This window comes from Salvelinus alpinus, chromosome 36, assembly GCF_045679555.1.
Source record: "Salvelinus alpinus chromosome 36, SLU_Salpinus.1, whole genome shotgun sequence".
NCBI classification, from domain to species: Eukaryota; Metazoa; Chordata; class Actinopteri; order Salmoniformes; family Salmonidae; genus Salvelinus; species Salvelinus alpinus.
The window spans coordinates 15983213-16010703 of record NC_092121.1 but is presented as its reverse complement, the minus strand read 5'-3'; the positions used below and the strand labels follow the sequence as shown (position 1 = coordinate 16010703).

The window sequence follows — 27491 nt, the reverse complement described above, 5'->3', positions numbered from 1 at the left end:
TTGAACGGTTTAAGATACAAAATATTATGACCCCATCACTGAAAGATAAGACTCTCAGGAACACATGTGTGTCTGTTTCCCTCTACAATGCCCACAAGCCTTATTACAACAGAGTGGACAAGATCAGGCACTAAATCAGGGAAAAAGAACATCATCAATGATTGTTATTTTCTGTACAGAAGATCATAGAAAATTATTATCAGACTGATTTATAATAGATTGTCATAGCCCCAATTAAAAAAGTAAACATTGGCCGTTGATTCCATCACTTGTTTTACATGGTGGGGTCACAAAAAATGTTAATATCAAAATAGGGTTGCGGGCCAAACCAGTTTGGGGACCTCTGATGTAAACTAGCGTTGTTGTGTTTCCATTAGGAGTGTGGCACTAAAGACTTATTTGCGAGCAGAATCATCAAGCTCTGCATCATTCAAGAATACTGTAGTTTTGTGAGAAGGTGTTAAAGTTCAGAATTAGCCATCATGTAAATGCCAGCTGAAAAGTACCCAGGGCTTTGCCATGGCTCCAAGTCAGAGCAGAGCCATGGCCTCGTGAGACATAGGTGCCAGCCCACGAAGATGGAAACAGAAAAGTCTGAGCCTTTTGGGTAAAACACTGGGGTAAATCCTCATTGGAAATGAGAGACCTTTTCAGAGAGGGCCTTTGTGCAGCAGCATGTATTTGTGGACTCTGTACAGCCACTAGGTGTCAGCATGACCTTACAATTAAAGATCCACCACATGCTGGGATTCAAAAAAAGTAGCAGATCATGGATTTCTAGATAGTGCTTTCAGAAGTGAGTTTTCAGAGGATGAATATACAGAATATCCACAAACGATTCACACAACAACATAGGTTTAAAGCACAATCGATGGTAAGAAAGTAGTTGAAGAAAAAAGGAATGCCTGCAACTCTGGTATGCTCCCATGGGGATTTAATCAGACGCACAATAAAGATGACCGATCATAATCACAGCCGTATATATTCCCCCCCAAGCAGACACATCGATGGCCCTGAACGAACTTTATCTGACTCTTTGTAAACTGGAAACCACACACCCTGAGGCTGCATTCATCGTAGCTGGGGATTTTAACAAGGCTAATCTAAAAACAAAACTCCCTAAATTCTATCAGCATATCGATTGTGCTACCAGGGCTGGTAAAACCCTGGATCATTGTTATACTAACTTCCGCGACGCATATAAGGCCCTCCCCCGCCCTCCTTTCGGAAAAGCTGACCACGACTCCGTTTTGTTGATTCCAGCCTACAAACAGAAACTAAAACAACAAGCTCCCGCGCTCAGGTCTGTTCAACGCTGGTCCGACCAATCTGATTCCACGCTTCAAGACTGCTTCGATCACGCGGATTGGAATATGTTCCGCATTGCGTCCAACTACAACATTGACGAATATGCTGATTCGGTGAGCGAGTTCATTAGGAAGTGCATTGACGATGTCGTACCCACAGCAACGATTAAAACATTCCCAAACCAGAAACCGTGGATTGACGGCAGCATTCGCGTGAAACTGAAAGCGCGAACCACTGCTTTTAACCAGGGCAAGGTGACCGGAAACATGACCGAATACAAACAGTGTAGCTATTCTCTCCGCAAGGCAATCAAACAGGCTAAGTCCCAGTACAGAGACAAAATAGAGTCGCAATTCAACAGCTCAGACACAAGAGGTATGTGGCAGGGTCTACAGTCAATCACGGATTACAAAAAGAAAACCAGCCCCGTCGCGGACCAGGATGTCTTGCTCCCAGACAGGCTAAATAACTTTTTTGCCCGCTTTGAGGACAATACAGTGCCACTGACACGGCCCGCTACCAAAACCTTCGGGCTCTCCTTCACTGCAGCCGAGGTGAGTAAAACATTTAAACGTGTTAACCCTCGCAAGGCTGCAGGCCCAGACGGCATTCCCAGCCGCGTCCTCAGAGCATGCGCAGACCAGCTGGCTGGTGTGTTTACGGACATATTCAATCAATCCTTATCCCAGTCTGCTGTTCCCACATGCTTCAAGAGGGCCACCATTGTTCCTATTCCCAAGAAAGCTAAGGTAACTGAGCTAAACGACTACCGCCCCGTAGCACTCACTTCCGTCATCATGAAGTGCTTTGAGAGACTAGTCAAGGACCATATCACCTCCACCCTACCGGACACCCTAGACCCACTCCAATTTGCTTACCGACCCAATAGGTCCACAGACGACGCAATCGCAACCACACTGCACACTGCCCTAACCCATCTGGACAAGAGGAATACCTATGTGAGAATGCTGTTCATCGATTACAGCTCAGCATTTAACACCATAGTACCCTCCAAACTCGTCATCAAGCTCGAGACCCTGGGTCTCGACCCCGCCCTGTGCAACTGGGTCCTGGATTTCCTGACGGGCCGCCCCCAGGTGGTGAGGGTAGGTAACAACATCTCCACCCCGCTGATCCTCAACACTGGGGCCCCACAAGGGTGCGTTCTGAGCCCTCTCCTGTACTCCCTGTTCACCCACGACTGCGTGGCCATGCACGCCTCCAACTCAAGTTTGCGGATGACACTACAGTGGTAGGCTTGATTACCAACAACGACGAGACGGCCTACAGGGAGGAGGTGAGGGCCCTCGGAGTGTGGTGTCAGGAAAATAACCTCACACTCAATGTCAACAAAACAAAGGAGATGATTGTGGACTTCAGGAAACAGCAGAGGGAGCACCCCCCTATCCACATCGACGGGTCAGTAGTGGAGAAGGTGGAAAGTTTTAAGTTCCTCTGTGTACACATCACGGACAAACTGAATTGGTCCACCCACACAGACAGCGTTGTGAAGAAGGCGCAGCAGCGCCTCTTCAACCTCAGGAGGCTGAAGAAATTCGGCTTGTCACCAAAAGCACTCACAAACTTCTACAGATGCACAATCGAGAGCATCCTGTCGGGCTGTATCACCGCCTGGTACGGCAACTGCTCCGCCCACAACCGTAAGGCTCTCCAGAGGGTAGTGAGGTCTGCAGAACGCATCACCGGGGGCAAACTACCTGCCCTCCAGGACACCTACACCACCCGATGTCACAGGAAGGCCATAAAGATCATCAAGGACAACAACCACCCAAGCCACTGCCTGTTCACCCCGCTATCATCCAGAAGGCGAGGTCAGTACAGGTGCATCAAAGCAGGGACCGAGAGACTGAAAAACAGCTTCTATCTCAAGGCCATCAGACTGTTAAACAGCCACCACTAACATTTAGCGGCCGCTGCCAACATACTGACTCAACTCCAGCCACTTTAAAAATGGGAATTGATGGAAATTATGTAAAAATGTACCACTAGCCACTTTAAACAATGCCACTTAATATAATGTTTACATACCCTACATTACCCATCTCATATGTATATGTATATACTGTACTCTATATCATCTACTGCATCTTGCCATCTTTATGTAATACATGTACCACTAGCCACTTTAAACTATGCCACTTTATGTTTACATACCCTTCAGTACTCATCTCATATGTATATACCGTACTCTATACCATCTACTGCATCTTGCCTATGCCGTTCTGTACCATCACTCATTCATATATCTTTATGTACATATTCTTTATCCCTTTACACTTGTGTGTATAAGGTAGTAGTTGTGGAATTTGTTAGGTTAGATTACTTGTTGTTATTACTGCATTGTCGGAACTAGAAGCACAAGCATTTCGCTACACTCGCATTAACATCTGCTAACCATGTGTATGTGACTAATAAAATTTTATTTGATTTGATTTGACCTTTTGATCCGAGTTGGATCTTCGTCAGGTCAACAAAGTAGTTAAACATTAGCTTTTCATTCAGAGTCTGTGTTAACGTTACTGTAGGCCCCTTGAAACCTGGACAGCATTGAATATCATCATGTTGGGGGTCCTTTCCCTTTCCTTTCCTAAAGCATGTTATGAGTCAGATTGATTTCATGTAAAAGTCAAGTTTTATGTGCTTTACCAAACCCTAAAAGCTAAAGCAATGCATGAGGCTATTCTTGGTGTGATAGGCCCCCATCAGAAACCCAGCTCCACTAATTGGGTCAGTTATAAATAGGATTTAAATGGTAGGTGGGATTTTAAACAATTTGTGACAGATTCATTGGGGATTTTCCTTAATGCTAGTTATTCATGAGCAGTAGAAAAGGTGGAATGGGGACAATACAGAGAAACAATTTATTTTTCAGTCTCTACTACAATGGAGCGTGTTTTCTTGACTCAAATCGTCTGTGACAGTTGTGCTTTTATAATGGCCTCAAGAGATCCATCCAGTCTCAAAAGGACTCAATTATACAGTATTTGAATTCAGAAATATCTCTCAGAGCAGCTGGCAAGATTGTCTACAGTTTTCTTGGCAGAGAGTAGAATAGTAAGTTCACTATCACAATGTCTATGACTGTATAAATCTTGGCTCTGGGGGTCCTTCAGGTAAACTACATTATATTCTGGGCTGAGAGTCAATCAAAGCCAGCTGAACTCTTCAAGCGAACACTTCAAACAGAATTTCATTACACAGTGATCTTCATGGCTATGGGGTGCCTCTCAGTATGAGCCCCGGAGATTTCAGATCTGTAGAGACAGTACATGTATCTCTCCACAGGCTATAGCTGCTTTCATTTACCACCATCACAGCTACTATTATGACTCTACACAGCCCTGCTCGTGATGAAGGCTGGCTATGGACACCCACAAAATAGCAACAGGATAAATGCATCTATACTGGTCAAAGGAGCGAAGTGGGATAGCAGACAACCTATATGCTGGAAGAAGAATTTTCCTTCCTATCGCTTTATTTTCCAAAGTAAGGGAAAGCTATTGATTGAAATGCTAAATGCTTTTACTGATGGTGTTGTTGAAGGTAAAAAAAAAAAGAATCACATAAACCTTTGAGGGGCACTGGTGCAGCAATTTAGTAGTATTACTGAAATATCATTACATTAATGAGTCTTGTAGCACCATCATCAAATAGAAGTTCTGAATACTGTGCACACATGCACTTCAAAAGCACCACGCCCCCCAGCAACCATTCAAATGGATGAATGGACATTTTTAAGCAACTGGAGGAATTCTGCCTGAATAAAGCACCCTTTAAAATGGCAATTAGCTTCCACAGAACGTAAACCATTAGACACCCTCTCCTGAAAAGGAACCTTACAAAATGGCTGCATATTTCACTGCTGTAAGAAATGGGCATTACCTAATCCACTACACCGTATAGGCTGCCTCTCAGTAAAGAACTACCAATACTAAATATAGAGGGAAGAAACTGTGGTTTTGACACGTTACTCTTGAAATGCTTAGAAGACTTGCTTGAACACCTCTACTGCTTCACTTTAGCTTGATGAACTGCCTGTTCGCGGCCTTACCTTCTCATCTCACTACCTAACTGTCTGACCTGCAGACGCTTAGCTAGCTACAGTATGTGGCCTGCAGAGGCTGTCTGTCTCACCTGTTCACTGCTGGGTGGTAGAGCGGCCGTCCATCCTGGGGGGAGAGGTAGCTGTAGGACGCTGATCCTCCCACCACACGGATCTTAAACAGCACTCTGGCATTCTGCAAGACGAACACAGGTGAAAAATGATGATTATTGAATGAATCAATATTGGCATTGCCACTGGAGTTAGGAGCAGGGACTAGAGTAATGTACAACTACGAGTGTACAGTATAATCAGGGATCCCACTGGTCTTGGTGGACTTGCATATGGTGATGGATAGCACAGTTCTTTGAATCCTAATTTGATGAATGCAATACCCTCTAAAATCCTGTCTGCACAGGACAGATCAAGGTTTGTAGTCAGTAAAAAGTGCCCTATCATCTGATGTGGAGGTTGAATAATGATTTGTAAAGGCAACATCCCCCAGCAATAACATCCTTCGAATTGGCACTGTTTGTTACGGTCATAACAGTAATAGCAAGTCTAGGTCCAAAAGGCTTCTTAACAGCTTCTACCACAAGCCATAAGACTCCTGAACAGCTAATCAAATGGCTACCCAGACTACTTGCTTTGTCCCTCCCCCTCTTTTACGCTGCTGCTACTCTCTGTTTATTATCTATGCATAGTCACTTTAACTCTACCTACATGTTCCCATTACCTCAATTACCTCGACTAACCGGTGCCCCCGCACATTGACTCTGTACCGGTACCCCCTGTATATAGCCTCGCTACTGTTATTTTACTGCTGCTCTATTTTTTACTTAACACTTCATTTTTGGTTACGGTCTTGTAAATAAGCATTACACCTGTTGTATTCGGCACATGTGACAAATAACATTTGATTTGAATTTAATTGGCTTGAGAAAACACAATAAGAGATTACTAAAAAGTTGTATGACTTAGACAGAAAAATTGAGAAAATAACCAACTTCTAATGGGTCCATTTGAAATACTGCCACCAGAGAGAAGATGAGCAGCCAAGCATTCAAATCAATACATTGGAGAGTTAAGAGTTCCAAACCACATTTTTCCTGGCCAAAGCCTCAATCTTTTTGATAGGCTTGGGGCCCTGCACCAAACTTGGAGGATGCTAGGAAAGGGTGGGTCTTTCCAAATGAATCATCATTAAGATTTGTGTTAGTTTTCACCTCATCTCTGCGAGATATACAGGAGAAACTGTTTACTGAGAACTGTTCTAGTTTGGAAGGTACTACCAGGAACACAATCAATAAAAAAATATATATTTTGCCTGGTTCCAAAGTTTCACAGGTTAATTTTTCGATGTGAAACACCCAATAAACCCAAAGATAATCACCCTCCTTATGCTTGTTTCGATTGCATCTGGAAAATCGAGAAAAAATGTGTTTATATTACTCAGAGACCTGCTGGGATTGGATGTTCTGGAGTGCTTTGCAGAAAATGAAATTGATTTCCTCTCTTTCAAATGAATTCCTGTGAGTTGCTGGCCGGATTCCAGGATAAACAACAACACTGATTCTTGTGAAGAGGAGAGAACCAAAAATAGGTGGTGAAGGCATTATGTAAGTAGGAGAACACTGAACCGACTCGTCCTGCAAAGTATTGAAACACTACAGTCCTGAAAATACTGTAAATATTGCAAAGATGTGCAAGGTATTGCCTATTTCTACGATGGCTGTTGCTGCGAGTGTGAAAATGTTGACTTTGACTTTCCATGTCAGAAACAAACTAAAGTAAATCAGTTAATAACATAATAGCATGGCTTTGAAATTCATTAGGTGTAAATCATATAAGATCGACTAAACCTTTCCATTATTATAGCAGGATAAATATGGGATGGTTCCTGTTTCTCCAGTCATCCTGATGGGGGCAGCTCCCATCTGTCCAAACAGCCCTCTCAGGGTTCAACACTTAAAAAGAAAAATTCACTCCAAAACTATATTTTGTTATTATTTTCATTAGTCCACTGTTAATACAGTCCCAGAATCTTTTGCATGTCAGTAGTCAAGTTTTAAAGAAGCAAAGTGTCACTTGGCACATCACCATGATGATGTGGAACATGGTTATTCTGACTTTCAGGGGTGGTCAGAAGGTTTACAAACTCATGCCACCTGTTTAACTGTCCCACATTTTCAGATATTGTACTGTTGCTGGTGGTCTGAAGGACCATGTTCCCACCCATATAGGACATCTACTTGAAACGGTGCCTGAGGAAGTCCAGCAGCATCGTCAAGGATCCCACACACCCCAGACATGAGCTGTTCACTCCCTTACCGTCCGTCAGACGGTATCAAAGCATAAGGTCTGACACCAAGAGGCTTAGAGAGCGTTTCTATTTTTTACCCCCTTTTACCCCAATTACGATCTTGTCTCATCACTGCAACTCCCCAACGGGCTAGGGAGGTGAAGGTCGAGTCATGCGTCCTCCGAAACATGACCCGCCAAACCGTGCTTCTTAACACCTGCCCACTTAACCACACACACACACACACACACACACACACACACACACACACACACACACACACACACACACACACACACACACACACACACACACACACACACACACACACACACACACACACACACACACACACACATCCCAATTGCTGCTATCAGACTCTCATTTACTATTGCTAATACTGCACAATTTCAACACTTCCCCCCTAATCCCCCCTTTCTCTGATACATGTGTAAATATTGGACTATAAATTGTGCTTTCCTGTATTATACTTATTCTAAAATGTTTATTCTATTTTCCTGAGCCAATTACTTTTTGTTCTTATTGTTATCTTTTATTATTTCTTATTGTTGTTGTATTGTCCAGAAGGAACCTGCAAGTAAGCATTTTGTAGTTACCATGTGTATCCTGTACATATGACTAATAAAACTTGAAACTTGAGGGAACGGGAAAATGGATGTCCTTAAATGGATGTCCTTAAATGGATTGCCAAAAGGGGGAGCCACTACTCCTCTTGATGCATTTGGATTGACATTATATTATGAACAAAATTGAAACGATGAAAACAGACAAATCTTTGCAAAGGTATACAGAATGACAATACTAATGAGGAATTATATGTAGAAAGCTGCTATGGGACTGTACATTAGGATGCCGTGTGGGCATACAGCTTGACACCGACCTGTCATGGGATAACCTAGAATAAAGATGCTAGATCTAAATTCTAGGACGTCGGGGGAATAACCAGACCTCATAAAGGAATCTGTGAGGCCTGCAGTTTGTCTAAATACCCTAGAGAGTCTTGAAGAGGGTTTTTCTATATTTGTGCTCAAATATTACTACATTAAGTGCTCTTATGACTGCTCCAACTGAAATGCCACAATGGTTTAAAATGGAAGAAGAATGGATTTCCCATTGGGTCATACTGTCCTCTATAAATGCATGTGTAAAGCAGCTACATATTTGAGGTCCTAGTGTTTATCGCATTACCCTCTGGCAGCTTTCCATGCCGTCTCTGGGATGTTTTTTGTGAACGCATTCACTTAGAATACCTCAACCTTCCCAAAGTCTTCAAAGTGAATTACCTGTCAAAAGCTTGAAACGAAAGATGACAAAAGTGGACCTGAAATTAGTTTTCCTCTCATCTAGTACTTAGCCACTTTGTTTAAGCCCTGTTTTCTGCTTAGCATGATAGACTTGTGTCTACATGCAAAGACCACCCATGCCACACACAGATACAGTATATACCCGCGTGTGTGTGTGCATCCCACCCACTGCGGGCTGCCATCTAAGAATGTGTGAAAAGCACTGGTGTGTGTGAAGCAGAAAGAGGCTCAGCTCAGGTGTGTGTGTGTGTATGTGCGTGTGTGACAGGTGTGTGAGAAGGTATGAGTAAGTGAGAGGGAAAATGAACAAATAAGCACCTAGGATTGGTCTGGCTCTGAGTAATGTCATACCCTGTCAGAATGACTGCTGGGTAGATAGGAAGAAAAACACAGCTAAAACTCAACAGCACGCAACACTACACCTCTGAGCTTCTACCTGTCTCAGACAGAACACTGCATGAGGCAAGAGGAGACCAAACAATACTGGATTAGACACGAGAGTTGTTATAGTAGCACATGCATTCCAAGAGAAAATCATTGCTTTCAGTTTCTTTCAGTCTTAAATCTACCTGGGTTAATTACTGCTTGTGTTAAGAGAACATTATGATTTGGTAGATAGCAACACTATTTACACGTGAGAATAATGTTCTAATGCTTTCCCATTACAATCTAAGCACTGCCAGATTTCTGCTTAATCCCTCACATATTACCATAACATCATCTGTCTGTGACTGTGTAACATGGTCTGTCTCTGTGTGACAAATATCCATTCTCCATTCCACATTTACAAATCTACTCATCTCCCGTATTGCATCTTCAATTAAATCTCATCAGTTCCCCATCCTCACAGAGTGTGTCACTGTGAGGACATCATGTAGTGTCATGAATTACAGCTGTGAGTCTGAGCCACAGCCTGCTCAAGGAGGGGTGATGTTATTCTCTAATTATACACAGTCACCAGCACCATGTCATCTGAATGGTTAGCGTAGCATACGTAGCATGTCACCCTGTCTGCTCTAGTGAGCAGCTCCATGCTGACTGAGATGTCAGGCAACGGAGAGGCAACATCAGGATCCAATCAGGCAGACTGACTGGCTTACTGCCACTGCTGCTATTGGACTCCATTGCTGTGGTCTAAAATTAGATAAGGGTAGAAAATCCACTTTTGAAAGTAAGTGATTGCTGCCATAAACCACAGGTTGACGCGTATCTGTCCTTTCAAGCTCTAGAGAATTGTATTTTTTTGGCAAAACATCCATTTGGAGTGTCTCTCTCTTGGCTGAGGTAGGCTCCTTACACTGATTTTGTAAGCTAGGCTTTAATTAAATAGCCAACTGGAGGTTTAAAAAAGGACAGGATAAATCCAATACAGAGAATTACTGAGAGTTTAACACTCACTCTTCCTTCATGGCATCTCTGTCTCTTCTCTCTTCACGGAATGCTAACCTGTCATTTTCTTTTCTCCCTAAAACATCAGGACCCTTTAACAAACAGACAGACAGACAGACAGACAGACATGTAGTCTGGTGGCCATGCAGCCACCTGACAGAGTCAGACACTAACTGGAAAGCTGTTTGGCGACATGATTAACATTTAACATTAACATTTAAGTCATTTAGCAGACGCTCTTATCCAGAGCGACTTACAAATTGGTGCATTCACCTTATGATATCCAGTGGAACAACCACTTTACAATAGTGCATCTAACTCTTTTAAGGGGGGGGGGGGGGGGGGTTAGAAGGATTACTTTATCCTATCCTAGGTATTCCTTAAAGAGGTGGGGTTTCAGGTGTCTCCGGAAGGTAGTGATTGACTCCGCTGACCTGGCGTCGTGAGGGAGTTTGTTCCACCATTGGGGTGCCAGAGCAGCGAACAGTTTTGACTGGGCTGAGCGGGAACTGTACTTCCTCAGAGGTAGGGAGGCGAGCAGGCCAGAGGTGGATGAACGCAGTGCCCTTGTTTGGGTGTAGGGCCTGATCAGAGCCTGAAGGTACGGAGGTGCCGTTCCCCTCACAGCTCCGTAGGCAAGCACCTACGTTAACATCATGCTATGCTGCGCTGAACCGCAATCAGAGGTCACACAGCTGGGCGTATCTAAGCAGACTGTTTTGTTTGCATTTCTATCATTACATGTTTGTCCGATGTTCTGCAGTTGTCCCAACAAAGGTGGAGACAGTGCAAACAAGCCACTTGGTTTGGATCTTCCAGCAAGACAATAACCCCAAGCACACATCAAAATCCACAAAGAAATGAATTGGCCACAAAATCAATATTTTGTAATGGCCATCTCAGTCTCCAGACTTGAAACCCATTGAAAACCTGTGGTTTGAATTCAAGAGGGCAGTCCATAAGCACATACAAAGGTTATTAAGGATCCAAATGGATTCTGTATGGAGGAATGGTCTAAGATCCCTCCCAATGTGTTCTCCAACTCATAGAAGGCTCAGTGCCGTTATCCTCGCAAGGTGAGGAATTGAAAGGTATTGAAAACAGGGGTGTCAAAAATGTTGATGCCTAACTTTTTGAGAGAAAAAAATATTACTTGTTAGACAAAATCAATTGTTTTCTGAGAAATTGTATTAGTATAATATAATTAAAAAAATTAGCATACAATATAGCTCAGTATTTGAATTATGGATTTTATACAGTAATTTCTGCTCATCTTTATCAAGGGGGTCAATAATTTCGAACCTGACTGTATATGCACATATCGTAAGGTAGTTTTGGTTAGGTGTTTTTTTATACTCAAGAGGTAGCCCATACTGCACTCGAAGACAAGGCATAGAGAGATATGACAGGCAGAAAACACACTAGCACAGGGTTAGAGGTTAGGGTTGGAGAGTCGCTGAGCCATTAACTGTGTGTAAGCTATTGTCTTCCAGTGTTGTACCTGGGCCTGTGCTCCGTTGATCATCAGGTAGTAGAGCTTGCTGAGGATGCTCTGCTGCAGCTGGTCCCAGGAGATGGAGCGGTCCTCCCTCATCAGGAACGGAGGTCCAAACCTGAGGAGCAGATGGGAACACATGATGACCATTCAGTCAGAAGAGAGAGAATCTTAGACAGTTATCAATGGGATACGTGAAGTGAACTGATCAAAAAACTTAATTTCATTGATGAGCATGTTTGTGGTCAACTAACATTTCATTGACCCAAATGACTGTTTAATCAATGTACAGTGAGTGAAAGAGTAGAGTACACATCCTGCATTCACTTCTCACAATGTCATATAGGCAGAACCACACTAGCCCTGCTTAGGTCGCTGGTTTCTTACTAGTCTTCAGGCCCCCTTCACATATCGTCACGGATGGCGCTCAACCTACATAATCACCATTATACCAGAGCTCTCATTACAGTGTATCTATATGAGACACACAGAGATAATTACACATTATAACAATAGCATAGGCATGGCCCTGCATCAGAGCTGAAGGATCACATGATGCTTTCATTAAACGGCACCTCAGATTGAGACCATGTCTCTGTCATAAACTCCTCATCTCTAACTGGGAGAGGCTGAGGCTCACACACATAATTGAGAGATTCGTCACAGGGTTAATCAAGTTGCATCTCAATGATCTATCAAATTAAGATTAAATATTTTCCTCAGTGTACGTTGATCTTGCAGGTAACACGACCCAGAGCTGAATATTTTGCAAATATTTTGCAAATATTTCTCTGGCCTTCACTACAAGATTTTGCTTGATTAGGTCAACGTGAAAGTGCACGAACCCTATCAAAATGTATTTCTCATCTGAGTCTTAAAGTAAAATATTGATTCTGTTCCCATTAACTCATGGAAACCATGTAGATACTCAAGGTACATTAAGTTGGATTATCGCTAACACTGTTCAACATTGTTACCATTAATGTCATTGTCCTCCATTCAACATACTGTACTTTCCACGGATTGTTGTGTAATTGCAGACCCACATTCCATGGTCACTATGAGCAACAGCTGCAACAACCAGGACATAGAGAGATACAACAACAAAAAGCCTTTCATTTTCTGTGCTTTGAGGTGTTTGTTCCTTTATTTTCAGGACTTGGTATGCTGTTCAGATCATCGGCCCATAGTCTTGTCAAGCCCTCTCTCTATGGCAGGCCCTGGTACACAGTACTACCCCTCTCTCTTCACCTGAGAATGATGGAAGATTGGAAGTATGTCAAATTGGCTTACAGACGTGTCCATGTTCATCCCACAATGATCCCCACACAGTCTGTGGTGCCTCCGAGGCACCGTTTTAGCAGTAGCGTTGTAAAGTCTTGAGCTACTACAGCAGTCTTGTGAATTGTCTCTGAAGCAATGTTGTGCTTTATTTGTCTTAGTGTGCACAGAGAAAACAGCAAGAAACAAATTGTCCACTGAGCTGCTGGTGGGCATCACTCAGACTGATGGATTTAAGATGTGAGTGTTGATCGTCAGATGATCGCTCTGATAGTTTTGTGTGGGATCATCCATCTAGAACAAAGGCAGCTGTGAGGACTAGTGCATGGCCAAGCCTGCCAACGTCATAACCAAGGCAGCAGAATGGAGTGTAGCTGGGGTAGTGGTGCGATAACAATCCAAAGACATACTACAGAAATACACAGAATTAGCTCCATTGAGACAGACTTTTTCAGAGGACAATTTCACAAATATTTTCTGAAGAAATGAATCGTCATGATAACTAACCCCTGATTAACTAAGAGTATCACACACAGCTTTAAGAGGGTGCATAAATGATAAAGACTATACAGGTCAAAATTGAATAATTTGGGTTTATCTCAGGGCAAGAGCCTAAAAGACCCCAACCAGCTAGCACATAATGTTCTGAGAACGATATGTTTCTTAGAGCTTGGTAAGAGCGTGTTTGTCCTATGGTTATTTTGTATACAACCTTCCCACAACTTTCTGGGAATGGTACAGGATAGTTGCTTGGCTTTGGAACATTCTCAGCACATTTAAGGAACTTGACTAAACTTAATCTTCTTGGTATTTCATTACTTTAACAGAAAGTTTCCTAAAAGTTCAAACATGTTTACATTTAATTTCAATTTTGGTAATGTTCTACTGTAGGAACATTGTCCAACTGGTTTGACATTGGGAATATTCTCAAATAGTTCCGAGAACATAAAAAATGTAAAAAATACTTCAGCATAACGTTTCATCATGGTTCTATCTAAAGTCATGTTTTCACATTTTTCAGAGGGAGTCTTACAAAAACTTTCCATAAAAACCACAGAAAACTTTAGTAACATTTAGAGAACTTTCTAAGAATGTTATTTAAAAACATATACATTCTGTTCTCAGCATCAACAAAACTCTATCCTCTATCTTGTTAAGTATGTTCAGGTGCGTTGGCCGCGCCCACTAATTGGCCTGATCATAATGAGTGCTTGTTTCATATGAAATGGGGTATGTTTGAATAGACTAAAATGAACAACTTTTATTTTGTATGTGTAAAAAAACATGGCATGCTAGCTCAATCCTGGTGGCGCAGTGGACTAATTCCATGGATAGATTAAAGAAGATTATATACTGGACAAAAATATAAACGCAACATGTAAAATGTTGGTCCCATGTTTCATGAGCTGAAATAATAGATCCCAGAATTTTTGCATACGGACAAAAAGTTTATTTCTCTCAAATTTTGTGAACACATTTGTTTACATCCCTGTTAGTGAACATTTCTCCTTTTCTAAAATAATCCATTCACCTGACAGGTGTGGCATATCAAGAAGCTGATTAAACAACATGATCATTACACAGCTGCACCTTGTGCTGGGGACAATTAAAGGCCACTCTAAAATGCACAATTATGTCACACAACACAATGCCACAGATGTCTCAAGCTTTGAGGGAGTGTGCAATTAGCATGCTGACTGCAGGTATGTACACCAGAGTTTTTGCCAGAGAATTGAATGTTAATTTCTCTACCATAAGATGCCTCCATTGTCGTTTTAGAGAATTTGACAGTATGTCCAACCAGCCTCACAACCGCAGACCACGTGTAACCACGCCAGACCAGGACCTCCACATCCAGCTTCTTCACCTGTGGGATTGTCTGAGAACAGCCACCCGGACAGCTGATAAAACTGAGGAGTATTTCTAAAAGTTTGAAAGGAAGTTATTCAAAAACCTCAAAATAACATATAATTTCTGTTCTCAGAGCATTAATAAAATCTCCCAGGAAAACTTTCAAGGAACCAGAGTAAAACATTTTCAGAACCCCCCTGCAACCTAAAAATAAATATTCCCAGAACAGGCGAAATGTTCCCTTCTGTTCTCGGTATATTGAAAAAACATTCCTTTTACCAGTCACAAAACGTATGGCTTCGTTCCCACAACCATTGTGAAACCAAAAACATACGTTCACTAACCCACAACTTCCAAGGAACCACATTTTGTAGCTGCGCAGTCTTTGGAATAAATTGCAAAAATAATGCAGAGCTCATATCTCTTAATAATAATTTCACGCTTATGGCAGAGTCAGATTTATTTTCATCTGTCAGACCAAAACAAATGAGAAAGTTATTTGATCCAAAAAACATCTGACACTTGTGATAAGATCATCCAATGGAGACTATGATTATCCAATGGCATCGCATCTCTCTCCTCAACAGGCAGTTTGTCTGCATGGAAATAAGACTCAGCATCAATATGGGTCACATTATGATTTGTTTGTCCTGTTCCACACTGTGCATAATGATGGGATCACTAGCAAAGAAACATCTAAGCAAATGCAAAATACATCAAATCAATATGGGTGAGGTGGCCTGCTACAAACAGGACTGGATTTCAGACTATAATGTCCAGCAATCTGGCTTTGAACGATCTCAGCGAGGAACTCACATCTAAAGCATGCCGTGTCCAGAGATGATATGGATTAGACAGCAACTCTTAGCTCTTTTACTAGGTTATATGGAATTGTTTTAAGAAGGTCATACCAAGGATAATTTTGCTATTTGATTTAGAATTTTATTTGGCCTTACTGCTATTAGCCCATACAAATGCTTTGAATAACAGATTCACTACTTGGAACAACAGATAGTGCCCAAAAAATTCCAAAGGAAGTTTGTTCGGAAATGTCTGTCCTGCATCTTTGATAGGTATTTAACCCCTTATTTTTGGCACTGAACAGTCTCCATATATACTGTAATTCCATATTTTTTTTCAACTGGTACCGGGAGACCTTCAGACCACTCTTGTTGTGGGGAACTGACACATACGTGAGAGTCTCAGCTTTCAAAAGAGGGGTCATATTAGTGTGTAGACCACCAAACTGCTCAGACGGAACAGACAGAAGTTGGCAAATCGGCTGTACCAACTTTAGATGACTTCCAAGACATGTGTAGGGGTCGTAGAGCAAAACGGACAACACCATCGTGTTCGTGAAAGTCTCATGTTTTGTTCGGACGCTACAGACGATTTTGTGAGAAGACCGATTTTCGCTCCAGTGCTGTTACCCATCACTGGAGATGCGCAAGTGCGACACCAGCGGATTGAGACGCATCCGATGCAAAATGACTGACATCTCTAGTTTAAACTAATGTTTTATTATACTAATTAGATTCATCAAGAAGGTCTTCAAAAATATATTCACTCACTTCGGAGTTGACAGTTAAACAAAGCAATGACACTGAAATGGAAATTTCACACTGTGCTGGTTAGAGGAATGTACCTGCAAAACCTATTCCCTGTAGGACAATAAGAGAAAGACAAAGAGTGCAATCCACATGCCATTTTCTCTGCACACAAATATCTTCACCCTTCACCTGATGAGACAGAGACAGGTCTGAGCCCACTTGGGCACACACTGGTTGAATCAACATTGTTTCAAGGTCATTTTTCAACGTATTGTGGCGTGGAATAAACCTGGAAATACATTGGATTTAAAAAAAGTCATCAACCAGTACTGTTTTCATCTCATTTCAACCAACATTGAAATTAGGGTAAGACTAAAACTTAAATACATCAACTTAACTTGACTAACAGGTGCTTACATCAATCTAATTTCAACATAATCATCAGAACTATGTATACGTTGAAATTGCGTTGAAACCTCTAGTTTTTTTCTTCCTATATTGAAATTATGTTGAATTTTAGATTTGATTGGACATATTTTATTTTATATTGTTTCAATATCAGTGAGATCAAGTCCACCATCCAGATGCCTACCTCTATGTACCCTGCTAAGCTTGGAAAACAAGCTGTGTGTGTTTCAGCTGAGCTACCATGTCAACACATTTAGACATTGATCAGCTTTCATACTCCTTTGTGTAGACTACCTAAATAACATAGAATAGTTGAAAGTAACTCTAACTTTTCATACCCAAGCTGTATGTGAAAGTAAATTCAGAGTGAGTTTGGGTTTATGACTACATTGACATCTGATTTGCCCAACAAAGGACACCATTTCAACGTGTAGCTAGGTATACTATCATTCATCCATGGTTGATTGGATTTTTGGAAGTAGTTACCATTAGCCCTGTAAATAGGATTCCAAATTCATGATAATAATAAAACACTTTTATCTTTGGATATTGTCTTGTATATGAAGGACGATTGGTTGATTTAAAAAATGTTTGTTATTAAAATGTTGGATTCACTTCTCCATCTCAACAAAAATTAGTTTACAGTGTTAACTAACACTAATATGCAAGAATAATATTTTTTGGTGAACGAATGTTTCATTTTGGCGTTATAATAAGGTTCGCAACAAAATGGAAAATCGTTGTGGAAATGTGTTGCAGCTCAAATCGACTACAAAATCCACATGCAATGCTTTCTTTATGGGCTGGCTGGCTAGGTAGCTAGCTATCAAGCAAGAAAACATAGCTACACACAATAATACCAAAGACAGTATCAGCATGTGCAGTAGCTAGTTAGTTGTAAAATCGCCTAAAAAAACTGCACTATCAATTTAGGAGTCTACAATCTCAGCATGTTCAACCTGTAGATCGATGTGCCTCACAGAGTGGAGTCTGACATTCTCAACTGCAGATATACTTTTGAAGAGATGGGAAACGCTGCACATGCTATGTCTATGGTACAGGCCGGATGCATTCTGGGCGATCTGGGACAAGGAGCGCTCTCCTTTAAGGAGTGAATGGGAGTAAATTGGGCGCTAGCTAAAAAACCAACACTAGCACTAATTCCGTCAACAAGAAGTACAACATTACAAATATTTCCGAGATGTGAGATAACTAACTTGCTACCTGTAATATCGTATAGCTTTGGAATCGTGACATTACGTACTTTAGATGAAAATAGGCACATTTCTCGACATGTACACTGACTTTGAGAAGGGATTGCGTGACGATTAGTTTAGCAACCGTGTGACACAGCATGACAACGTGAACGCGAATGGTCGACAGTCTGCTGGGTGGGGCGTTATACGTTCCTTCATATCTCTGGCAACGGCACCATGCAATGCACCTTGGATTAAAGAGGCAGACAAATAGGAAAAATGGGCTAGACCCTCTGTTAAATAAAACATTTCTCGAGGTAGGAATATTGCAAAAATAAAACAAATGGCTCATTTAAGAGAAGACATCCTCCCGTGTTATGACATCGGCCAGTATTGAAATCTAACATGTATGATAGACGTTTTCACGATCTAAAAGACCTATTCCAGTGTAGTGAGAGTGACTTTACCACAGTGCTACGTCATACCGGATGGATTTCTGCCTGCTTGAACGCCAATAACTCAGATACACATGAAAACATGAAAGGACCCAGGGAATTGATAGAACATCACTCAGGGATGCACAAAAACAATATAACATTCAAAATGGGTGAACCTTTCCTTTAAATTGAGGTTTTACACACGTTTTTATGTTTACAACTCTGGTTGAAATGAGATGAAAACAGTACTGGTTGATTACTTTTTTCAAATCCAATGTATTTTCCAAGTTGAGTCCACATCACAATACGTTGACAAATTACGTTGAAACAATGTTGATTGGTTGTGAAGTTTGACTTCTGACACCAGTGTGTGGTGCCCAGTGGGAGGGTTAATCAGCAATGTTGAAGCATGGTACAATGCTGAGAGACACTAAGCCTTCTGGATGGGATTGGATTTCTCATGTCCGACTCTGTGAGGTCTCCTGAGTGAGTATTGATCCCTCCACTGCTGTCGGGCTGGATGTCTGATGGATTACTCTATCGTGTCAGATGTCAAACTTCACAACCATTCAGTTGGAGACTCGCCTCTCAATTAGATTGACAAGAAACTCTTAGAGGCTGTGACTCATTGACTGTGGCTCATTCAACTGTCACATGAGATATAGGCCTTTCTGTGCTGCATATTTCCCCATCGACATTAAAGTCGTGAGATGTTTTCCTGCTGGCCCAAAGTCGAATGAAAAGCCTACAATTAGAAATTACTCATGACCTTATGTTGTAACTGTAACTTTCTCTTTCACTTCTGAGTGACAGTATGAAGAGGTGAACAACACCAACCGCCCCTTAGACATCAGAGTGTGTTTGAAACAGTCACCTAACCTGACAGCCTGCTGGGCATTCCAGGCGGCGTTGCACACCAGCAACAGGATCTTCACCGGCACACCATGGTTCAGGAACTCTGATGACAAAGTTCCAGATGGAGGTAACCTTTGACCTTCGGGCCCGGAGGAGTACGGCGAGGACGGCAGGCTGTGGTGGTACCCTGCAGGAGAGGAGGAAAGAGGGAGGAGACAAGAGGGGGGGGGTGGGGAAGTGAAGGAAAGTTAAATATAAGACTTGGCGAGACATTCTATTTGGGGAGGAAGGGAGAACAGATGGAGCGTGCGCTGCAGACTCTCCCAGCAGGAGGTCTTATCTGATGCAGCTTTTCACTCCTGGTGGGTGCCAGCACTTCTCACCAGCTAACGTCTCTTCCCTCACACTGTGGAGTGTGACTGAGCAAAAGCCTGCTGAAATTACAGCACTCACAGACGTGACATTAGCAGATGCTGTGTTACCAACCTACTAACCTCATCCCCACGCACAACGCATATAAGCCTGGGATATCAACCACTCAATGTTGGCTTTAGTGAGTGACCATAGAATTATATGCGAGTGATTCTATGGCAAAGTATTTGTCATCATCTCATTTTAGCGAATCACATGTGCTTGTGGTGTGCTTGTGGTGCTCTGTGCTTGTGATGTACTAGCGTAAGGGGGAGGGTTAGGGGGAAGGTGTTGTGGGAGATGATTGGTTGGTAGATTAGTTAGATTAAGCCAATGCCTATGTGCCAGGAGTTTCTCCCAGCTCTATGTTTTGGCCAAGTTTGACGCGCTGGTCTACGCACATTTGTGCAGGAGAGTCTGGGAACGAGATTACCAACCTAGACAATGCCAACCCATCGGGTGGCACTGGCTCCCCAAAACACTTGGTGATAAATCACATGGTAAATAGGACTGTAGACAGAAACGAGCAGCTATTGATTGGCCCGGCGACAGTGTTCTCCCAAAACCACAGCGTTGTATTAAACACCGCTGTTTACACCCATCCAGTTCACAATTAATCATCGCCAACGGTGAATGTCACACTTGAAGGCCCCAAAGCCGCCAAGATCCTGAGTGTGCAAATATCCCACCATTCAATCCAGCCACACCACAGGTCTAATACCAGGATATAGGAGAGTGAAGGAATGCATAGAAACAAAGACCTATTCAATATCAATCAGACACTTCATGTAAACAGCTCTGATATGATATGATAGAGCCCTGAACCGAGAGTGAACATAATGAGGAAAAGTATTACTGCCCTTCATTTATTCATGTTCAACTAATGAAGCAGCTGATCAAACTCTCTTCAATCATGCTCTGCAATTGTTGACCTCTGATCGCTGTGAGGATGATTTATGTAAAGAATCCCTTCTTTAATGACTGGTGAAACGTTCAGAATTCAGCAGTAAAATGCAGAGGTCACCTCATGGACTGTCCCCACGTGATTGATGCTGGGTGGAAGAAGGTCTCTCATCAGTCATTAAATCAAAGTGTGTTTCTTTCTGTTTGGGCATCACAAATTTATTGTTTCAAGACATCTCCCCCAAGGTATTTTCACTGGTCTTTAAATTACAACCAGTTTCCTACCTTTAGGTTGATGTCAGCTTTTCAGAATGACGGATGGAGTGTCAAAAAAGCCCACGGCAGATTCCTGTAGATACACAGAAACTTCAACTTGTACACACACGCACGCACACAAATGTAATTTAATATGCCTGTTGATTGAAGTCTCCTGTCATGAGTGATATGACTCACTATAAGATCATGGAATAGTTGTGTATTCACTCTCCTGTAGTCTAGGGTTACATCTGAGAAACATTTACATTTTCAATTCCCTGACAGATGTGAAGGACAGGATGAGCCAGCCTGAACACTGTGAAAGCCAGTAATTAAACACCTCTGCCCCCAAAGAGATCCAGTTCAATGACTGGATTAGCAGGGTCAGGTATTGCCTGGTTCCGAGAAAGCCGTGAAGCCCTATAGCGAAGACAGACACCAAACTGACCACATACCGAGACTGAGACGTCAGTGATTACTAGGGTGGTGGCGGTCATGAAATTGTGTCAGTCGGTGATTGTCAAGCAAATAACTGTCCGTCTCACGGAAATTGACCGTTAATTAACATAAACACATTCAGCATCTCCTGGCTTCCACACATAGCCTATAAGCCACTGATGCAGACCTTTGGAACATCTATATTTTAAAAAGTCTAATAAATCCATAGCCAAATCCATTATGTATTTTAGACAGGTCTAAAGAAACAGGATATTAAGAAAATGTAGTCTATTTCAGAATAGCAAACAGAATAGCATACTCTTTGTCCTTATGTTAGGTCCTGATCAGGCTATGCCATATGGCTGTGGGCTACACTAGTTCATTTAGCAGACAAGATTCACTTAGAATTTCGTGGCATTATTTTATAGTATGAATAAAATCGAAAATATATTTTCTCTAAAGGATTTTTGAGGGAGTGAGCACATCCGGCTATTCTGTGTTGAGCGGTTAACAAAGAAACAGGTCCTCCTATATGCTTCATTTAGAGTTATTTATGCAACTTTAGTTGTGATCAAAACGTATAGAACAACGTTTGTATTTCTAATACAAGGCTGCATGATGCCACTAATGATGATTTGAAAAAAGTCACATGAAAGGCATGAGCTCTGCTTTGTCATTTGCGCAGGCTGTGCACATTTAATTTAATCAAATCAAATGTTATTAGTCACATGCACCGAATACAACAGGTGTAGACCTAACAGTGAAATGTTTACTTACGAGCCCCTAACCAAAAATGCAGTTTAAAAAAATACAGATAAGAATAAGAAATAAAAGTAACAAGTAATTAAAGAACAGCAGTAAAATAACAATAGCGAGACTATATACAGGGGGTACCGGTAGATGATAACAACAGACAGTAGCAGTGGTGTAAAAGAGGGGGGGGGCAATGCAAATAGTCTGGGTAGCCATTTGATTAGATGTTCAGGAGTCTTATGGCTTGGGGGTAGAAGCTGTTTAGAAGCCTTTTGGATCTAGACTTGGAGCTCCGGTACCGCTTGCCGTGCGGGAGCAGAGAGAACAGTCTATGACTAGGGTGGCTGGAGTCTTTGACAACTTTTACGGCCTTCCTCTGACACCGCCTGGTATAGAGGTCCTGGATGGCAGGAAGCTTGGCCCCGGTGATGTACTGGGCCGTACGCACTACCCTCTGTAGTGCCTTGCGGTCGGAGGCGGAGCAGTTGCCATACCATGCAGTGATGCAACCCGTCAGGATGCTCTCGATGATGCAACTGTAGAACCTTTTGAGGATCTGAGGACCCATGCCAAATCTTTTCAGTCTCCTGAGGGGGAATAGGTTTTGTCGTGCCTTCTTCACGACTGTCTTGGTGTGCTTGGACCATGTTAGTTTGTTGGTGATGTGGACACCAAGGAACTTGAAGCTCTCAACCTGCTCCACTGCAGCCCCGTCAATGAGAATGGGGGTGTGCTCGGTCCTCTTTTTCCTGTAGTCCACAATCATCTCCTTTGTCTTGATCACGTTGAGGGAGAGGTTGTTGTCCTGGCACCACACGGCTAGGTCTCTGACCTCCTCCCTATAGACTGTCTCTCATTCACAATTTGACAAGTACTTGATAATGCCTCAAATTTCTTGGCGTCATCCCCTTTGTGTGACCATAATTCCCCTAAGAAAATCCATGTCTTTTGAGGCCAATGGCCGTTGTGCACTTGGGTTGAATATAATAATTATAATTCCCTTCTCCCGGCTGCGTGCTCCGAAACACCTCTCACTCTTATGGCTCTCTCAGATCAACTCTTATTAGCCAATCCCCGTCACGTGATCTATCACACCCTGATCTGTTTCACCAATTCACTTTGTGATTGTCTCCACCCCCCTCCAGGTGTCGCCCATCTTCCCCATTATCCCCTGTGTATTTATACCTGTGTTCTCTGTTTGTCTGTTGCCAGTTCGTCTTGTTTGTTCAAGTCAACCAGCGTTTTATGTCTCAGCTCCTGCTTTTCCCGTCTCTCTTTTCTCACCCTCCTGGTTTTGACCCTTGCCTGTCCTGATTCCGAGCCCGCCTGCCTGACCACTCCGCCTGCCCCTGACCCTGCCTGCCGCCCGGTATCGTTGCCCCACCTCTGGTTTACTATCCATGCCTGCCTTGACCTGTCTACTACCTGCCGCCGTTGGTATATTAAACTATTGTTTATTCGACGTGGTCTGCGTCTGGGTCTTACCTTCATACTTGATAGTGATCTGATCTTTTTCTCAAGCTACAAGTGAAAACAGACACATCAGGGACGCAACTGTGCGTTCTTATCCAATTCCGACTCGCACATTGAAGATATTAGAAGAACTGTCCATATTTACTTTTCGAGTAGGCCTAATGAACAGCAAAAGCACTAACTTATGTCAATCTACTATCCCTCATAATACAAAAGTTACCCGATTCTATTCTGTGCGAGAAATAAATATTCCAAACATAGTCTGGGACAGTTGTGGGATGCGATAGATCCCAAATGAATACAACCACTAGCATCCAAAAACATTTTTTAAGCATTGAGGCTGACGCAACCGATCAGAACGTTTAGCTTAAAATATTGATAAATATTTAGGCTATTTCTTCACATTATAAGCGCAGTAAAGCGCACACGGCAGTAGGCCACACGCGTGAATGTTCCAAAATGCAATCAATTAGCGGGAAAACACCATTCTCAAAAGTGTGATTATGCATGTAATGCTTTTATTATAAAGGTGAATTTTTATGGTGAAAATGATCTTCCCCAAACTTGAAACTCACGCACTGCGTGATTGTATGCCAGTTAGGCTCTACACCCCTTGTAAAGCAGATTAATGTGCTTAATGTTAAGAAGTTATTAGGCCACTTTAGTTGTGATACAAACCGTATCAAAAAATATATCCCTATGGACTAATGGACTAAGCTACACAAGACTATGACTTGAAAAAGTTTTTTTTTAAAGGCACGAGCTGTTTCTTGCCTTACTGTACAGCTGTGCATCTTTCACAAGTGATAATATATCATTCACAAGTGATAGGCTAATATTGTCACCCATCAGACTGTTCTTGATTTAATTTTGTCTTTACATATACTAAATAATATATGTGTGAGATTTGTTTTGATTTAGAATGGACCATTATCATGCACCGGGCACCGGTCTCGAAACAGGGGCAGGGGGGAAATGGACGTCATCTATGCACTTAAATAACGAATGGAGGGCACTTTTCCCGTAGTTAATTTTCATGCCAGCCAGGTAGGCTACACTCCTGTTGTAAAGAGAAGAAATGTGCTTATATTAGGAAAGTTGAGAAATAAATATAGTAGGCCTAGCCTATAGAAAGCTGATGGGATCATCCTCTTTTTAATAGAGGCCATCACTCTGTTTTAGCCTCTCATGAAGTGTTTGATTAGATTTTGGATCACATTTGCATTGATGTCAGAGTGATTAGAGGGACAATATAGTGCTGAGTACCAGGCAGCTTGTCACGCCTACTCCCCCTCCCTGGCGCCAGGCTACCCGTCTTTCCGGTCACAACTTGCAGACTTGTTTACGTGTTGCTGTGCGTTTTGTTGCCAACCTTACTTTGCTACCTGACAACTTTACGGTTTTTACTTTTTAATTACCGTTTATATTTTTTGTTTTTCCCTCACTCAACTTTTTTTCATTCAACCTTTTCACTCCGGACGCTTTATCTGGACATGGTTCGTCAGGACCTCCAACAGCCGAAGCTAAGTAGTAACATTAACATGATGCCTTCTAATTGCAGTCGCTGTACTCATAATATACAGGAGAACGATCGCCTTACGGCGAGGATAGCTGTGCTGCAAGCCCAGATTCAGAAGCAATCGTTAGGCAAGGGTAATTTCAGTGTAGGAAAGGATGAAACAGCGTCTGTGCCACCAGTAAGTACAGATAGTAACGTTAGTATAAATCCCCTCGCACGGTCCCCGCAGCCGGACAACTTTCTCATGGCTTCTGGAGGGAAATGCTGTAGGAATGCTCAACCGGTGTTGCTCATTCAGCAGACAAAAACTTGCAACCGGTTTTCCCCATTAAGCAGCGAGTCGGAGTCTGAGGCTTCTCTGGTCTCTACTCCTCCCGTTACGGGGTCTGAGACGCCGAAGCTTCCCACCATTAGCTCTGACAAATTGAAAACCCTAGTCATTGGCGACTCCATTACCCGCAGTATTAGACTTAAAACGAATCATCCAGCGATCATACACTGTTTACCAGGGGGCAGGGCTACCGACGTTAAGGCTAATCTGAAGATGGTGCTGGCTAAAGCTAAAACTGGCGAGTGTAGAGAGTATAGAGATATTGTTATCCACGTCGGCACCAACGATGTTAGGATGAAACAGTCAGAGGTCACCATAGCTTCAGCGTGTAAATCAGCTAGAAAGATGTGTCGGCATCGAGTAATTGTCTCTGGCCCCCTCCCAGTTAGGGGGAGTGATGAGCTCTACAGCAGAGTCTCACAACTCAATCGCTGGTTGAAAACTGTTTTCTGCACCTCCCAAAAGATAGAATTTGTAGATAATTGGCCCTCTTTCTGGGACTCACCCACAAACAGGACCAAGCCTGGCCTGCTGAGGAGTGACGGACTCCATCCTAGCTGGAGGGGTGCTCTCATCTTATCTACCAACATAGACAGGGCTCTAACTCCTCTAGCTCCATAATGAAATAGGGTGCAGGCCAGGCAGCACTGCCAGCTTAGTGGAGTCTGCCACTAGCACAGTCAGTGTAGTCAGCTCAGCTATCCCCATTGAGACCGTGTCTGTGCCTCGACCTAGGTTGGGCAAAACTAAACATGGCGGTGTTCTCCTTAGGAATCTCACTAGGATAAAGACCTCCTCCATTCCTGCCATTATTGAAAGAGATCGTGATACCTCACATCTCAAAATAGGGCTACTTAATGTTAGATCCCTCACTTCAAAGGCAGTTATAGTCAATGAACTAATCACTGATCATAATCTTGATGTGATTGGCCTGACTGAAACATGGCTTAAGCCTGATGAATTTACTGTGTTAAATGAGGCCTCACCTCCTGGTTACACTAGTGACCATATCCCCCGTGCATCCCGCAAAGGCAGAGGTGTTACTAACATTTACGATAGCAAATTTCAATTTACAAAAAAATGTATTACGTTTTCGTCTTTTGAGCTTCTAGTCATGAAATCTATGCAGCCTACTCAATCACTTTTTATAGCTACTGTTTACAGGCCTCCTGGGCCATATACAGCGTTCCTCACTGTGTTCCCTGAATTCCTATCGGACCTTGTAGTCATAGCAGATAATATTCTAATTTTTGGTGATTTTAATATTCACATGGAAAAGTCCACAGACCCACTCCAAAAGGCTTTCGGAGCCATCATCGACTCAGTGGGTTTTGTCCAACATGTCTCTGGACCTACTCAATGTCACAGTCATACTCTGGACCTAGTTTTGTCCCATGGAACAAATGTTGTGGATCTTAATGTTTTTCCTCATAACCATTTTATTACGTTTGCAATCGCAACAAATAATCTGCTCAGACCCCAACCAAGGAACATCAAAAGTCGTGCTATAAATTCTCAGACAACACAAAGATTCCTTGATGCCCTTCCAGACTCCCTCTGCCTACCCAAGGACGTCAGAGGACAAAAATCAGTTAACCACCTAACTGAGGAACTCAATTTAACAAAGCGCAATACCCTGGAACGGAAATGGCACTACACCAAACTGGAAGTCTTCCGACTAGCTTGGAAAGACAGTACCGTGCAGTATCGAAGAGCCCTCACTGCTGCCCGATCATCCTATTTTTCCAACTTAATTGAGGAAAATAAGAACAATCCAAAATTTATTTTTGATACTGTCGCAAAGCTAACTAACTAAAAAGCAGCATTCCCCAAGTGAGGATGGCTTTCACTTCAGCAGTAATAAATTCATGAACTTCTTTGAGGAAAAGATCATGATCATTAGAAAGCAAATTACGGACTCCTCTTTAAATCTGCGTATTCCTCCAAA

At 42.4% G+C, this 27491-nt stretch overlaps 1 protein-coding gene across 1 annotated transcript in view; it reads right to left on the bottom strand.

Moving 5' to 3' along the window:
- The window catches only part of LOC139564736 (ubiquitin carboxyl-terminal hydrolase 43-like), a 99508-nt gene that overhangs the window by 11184 nt on the left and 60833 nt on the right, over positions 1-27491 (bottom strand). Inside the window, exons 7-9 of the mRNA XM_071384503.1 lie at positions 19485-19647; positions 11889-12000; positions 5464-5567 (exon numbers count right to left, since the gene is read on the bottom strand). Of these exons, the coding sequence (XP_071240604.1) occupies positions 5464-5567; positions 11889-12000; positions 19485-19647 (379 nt within the window). The remainder of the gene's footprint in view (positions 1-5463; positions 5568-11888; positions 12001-19484; positions 19648-27491) is intronic.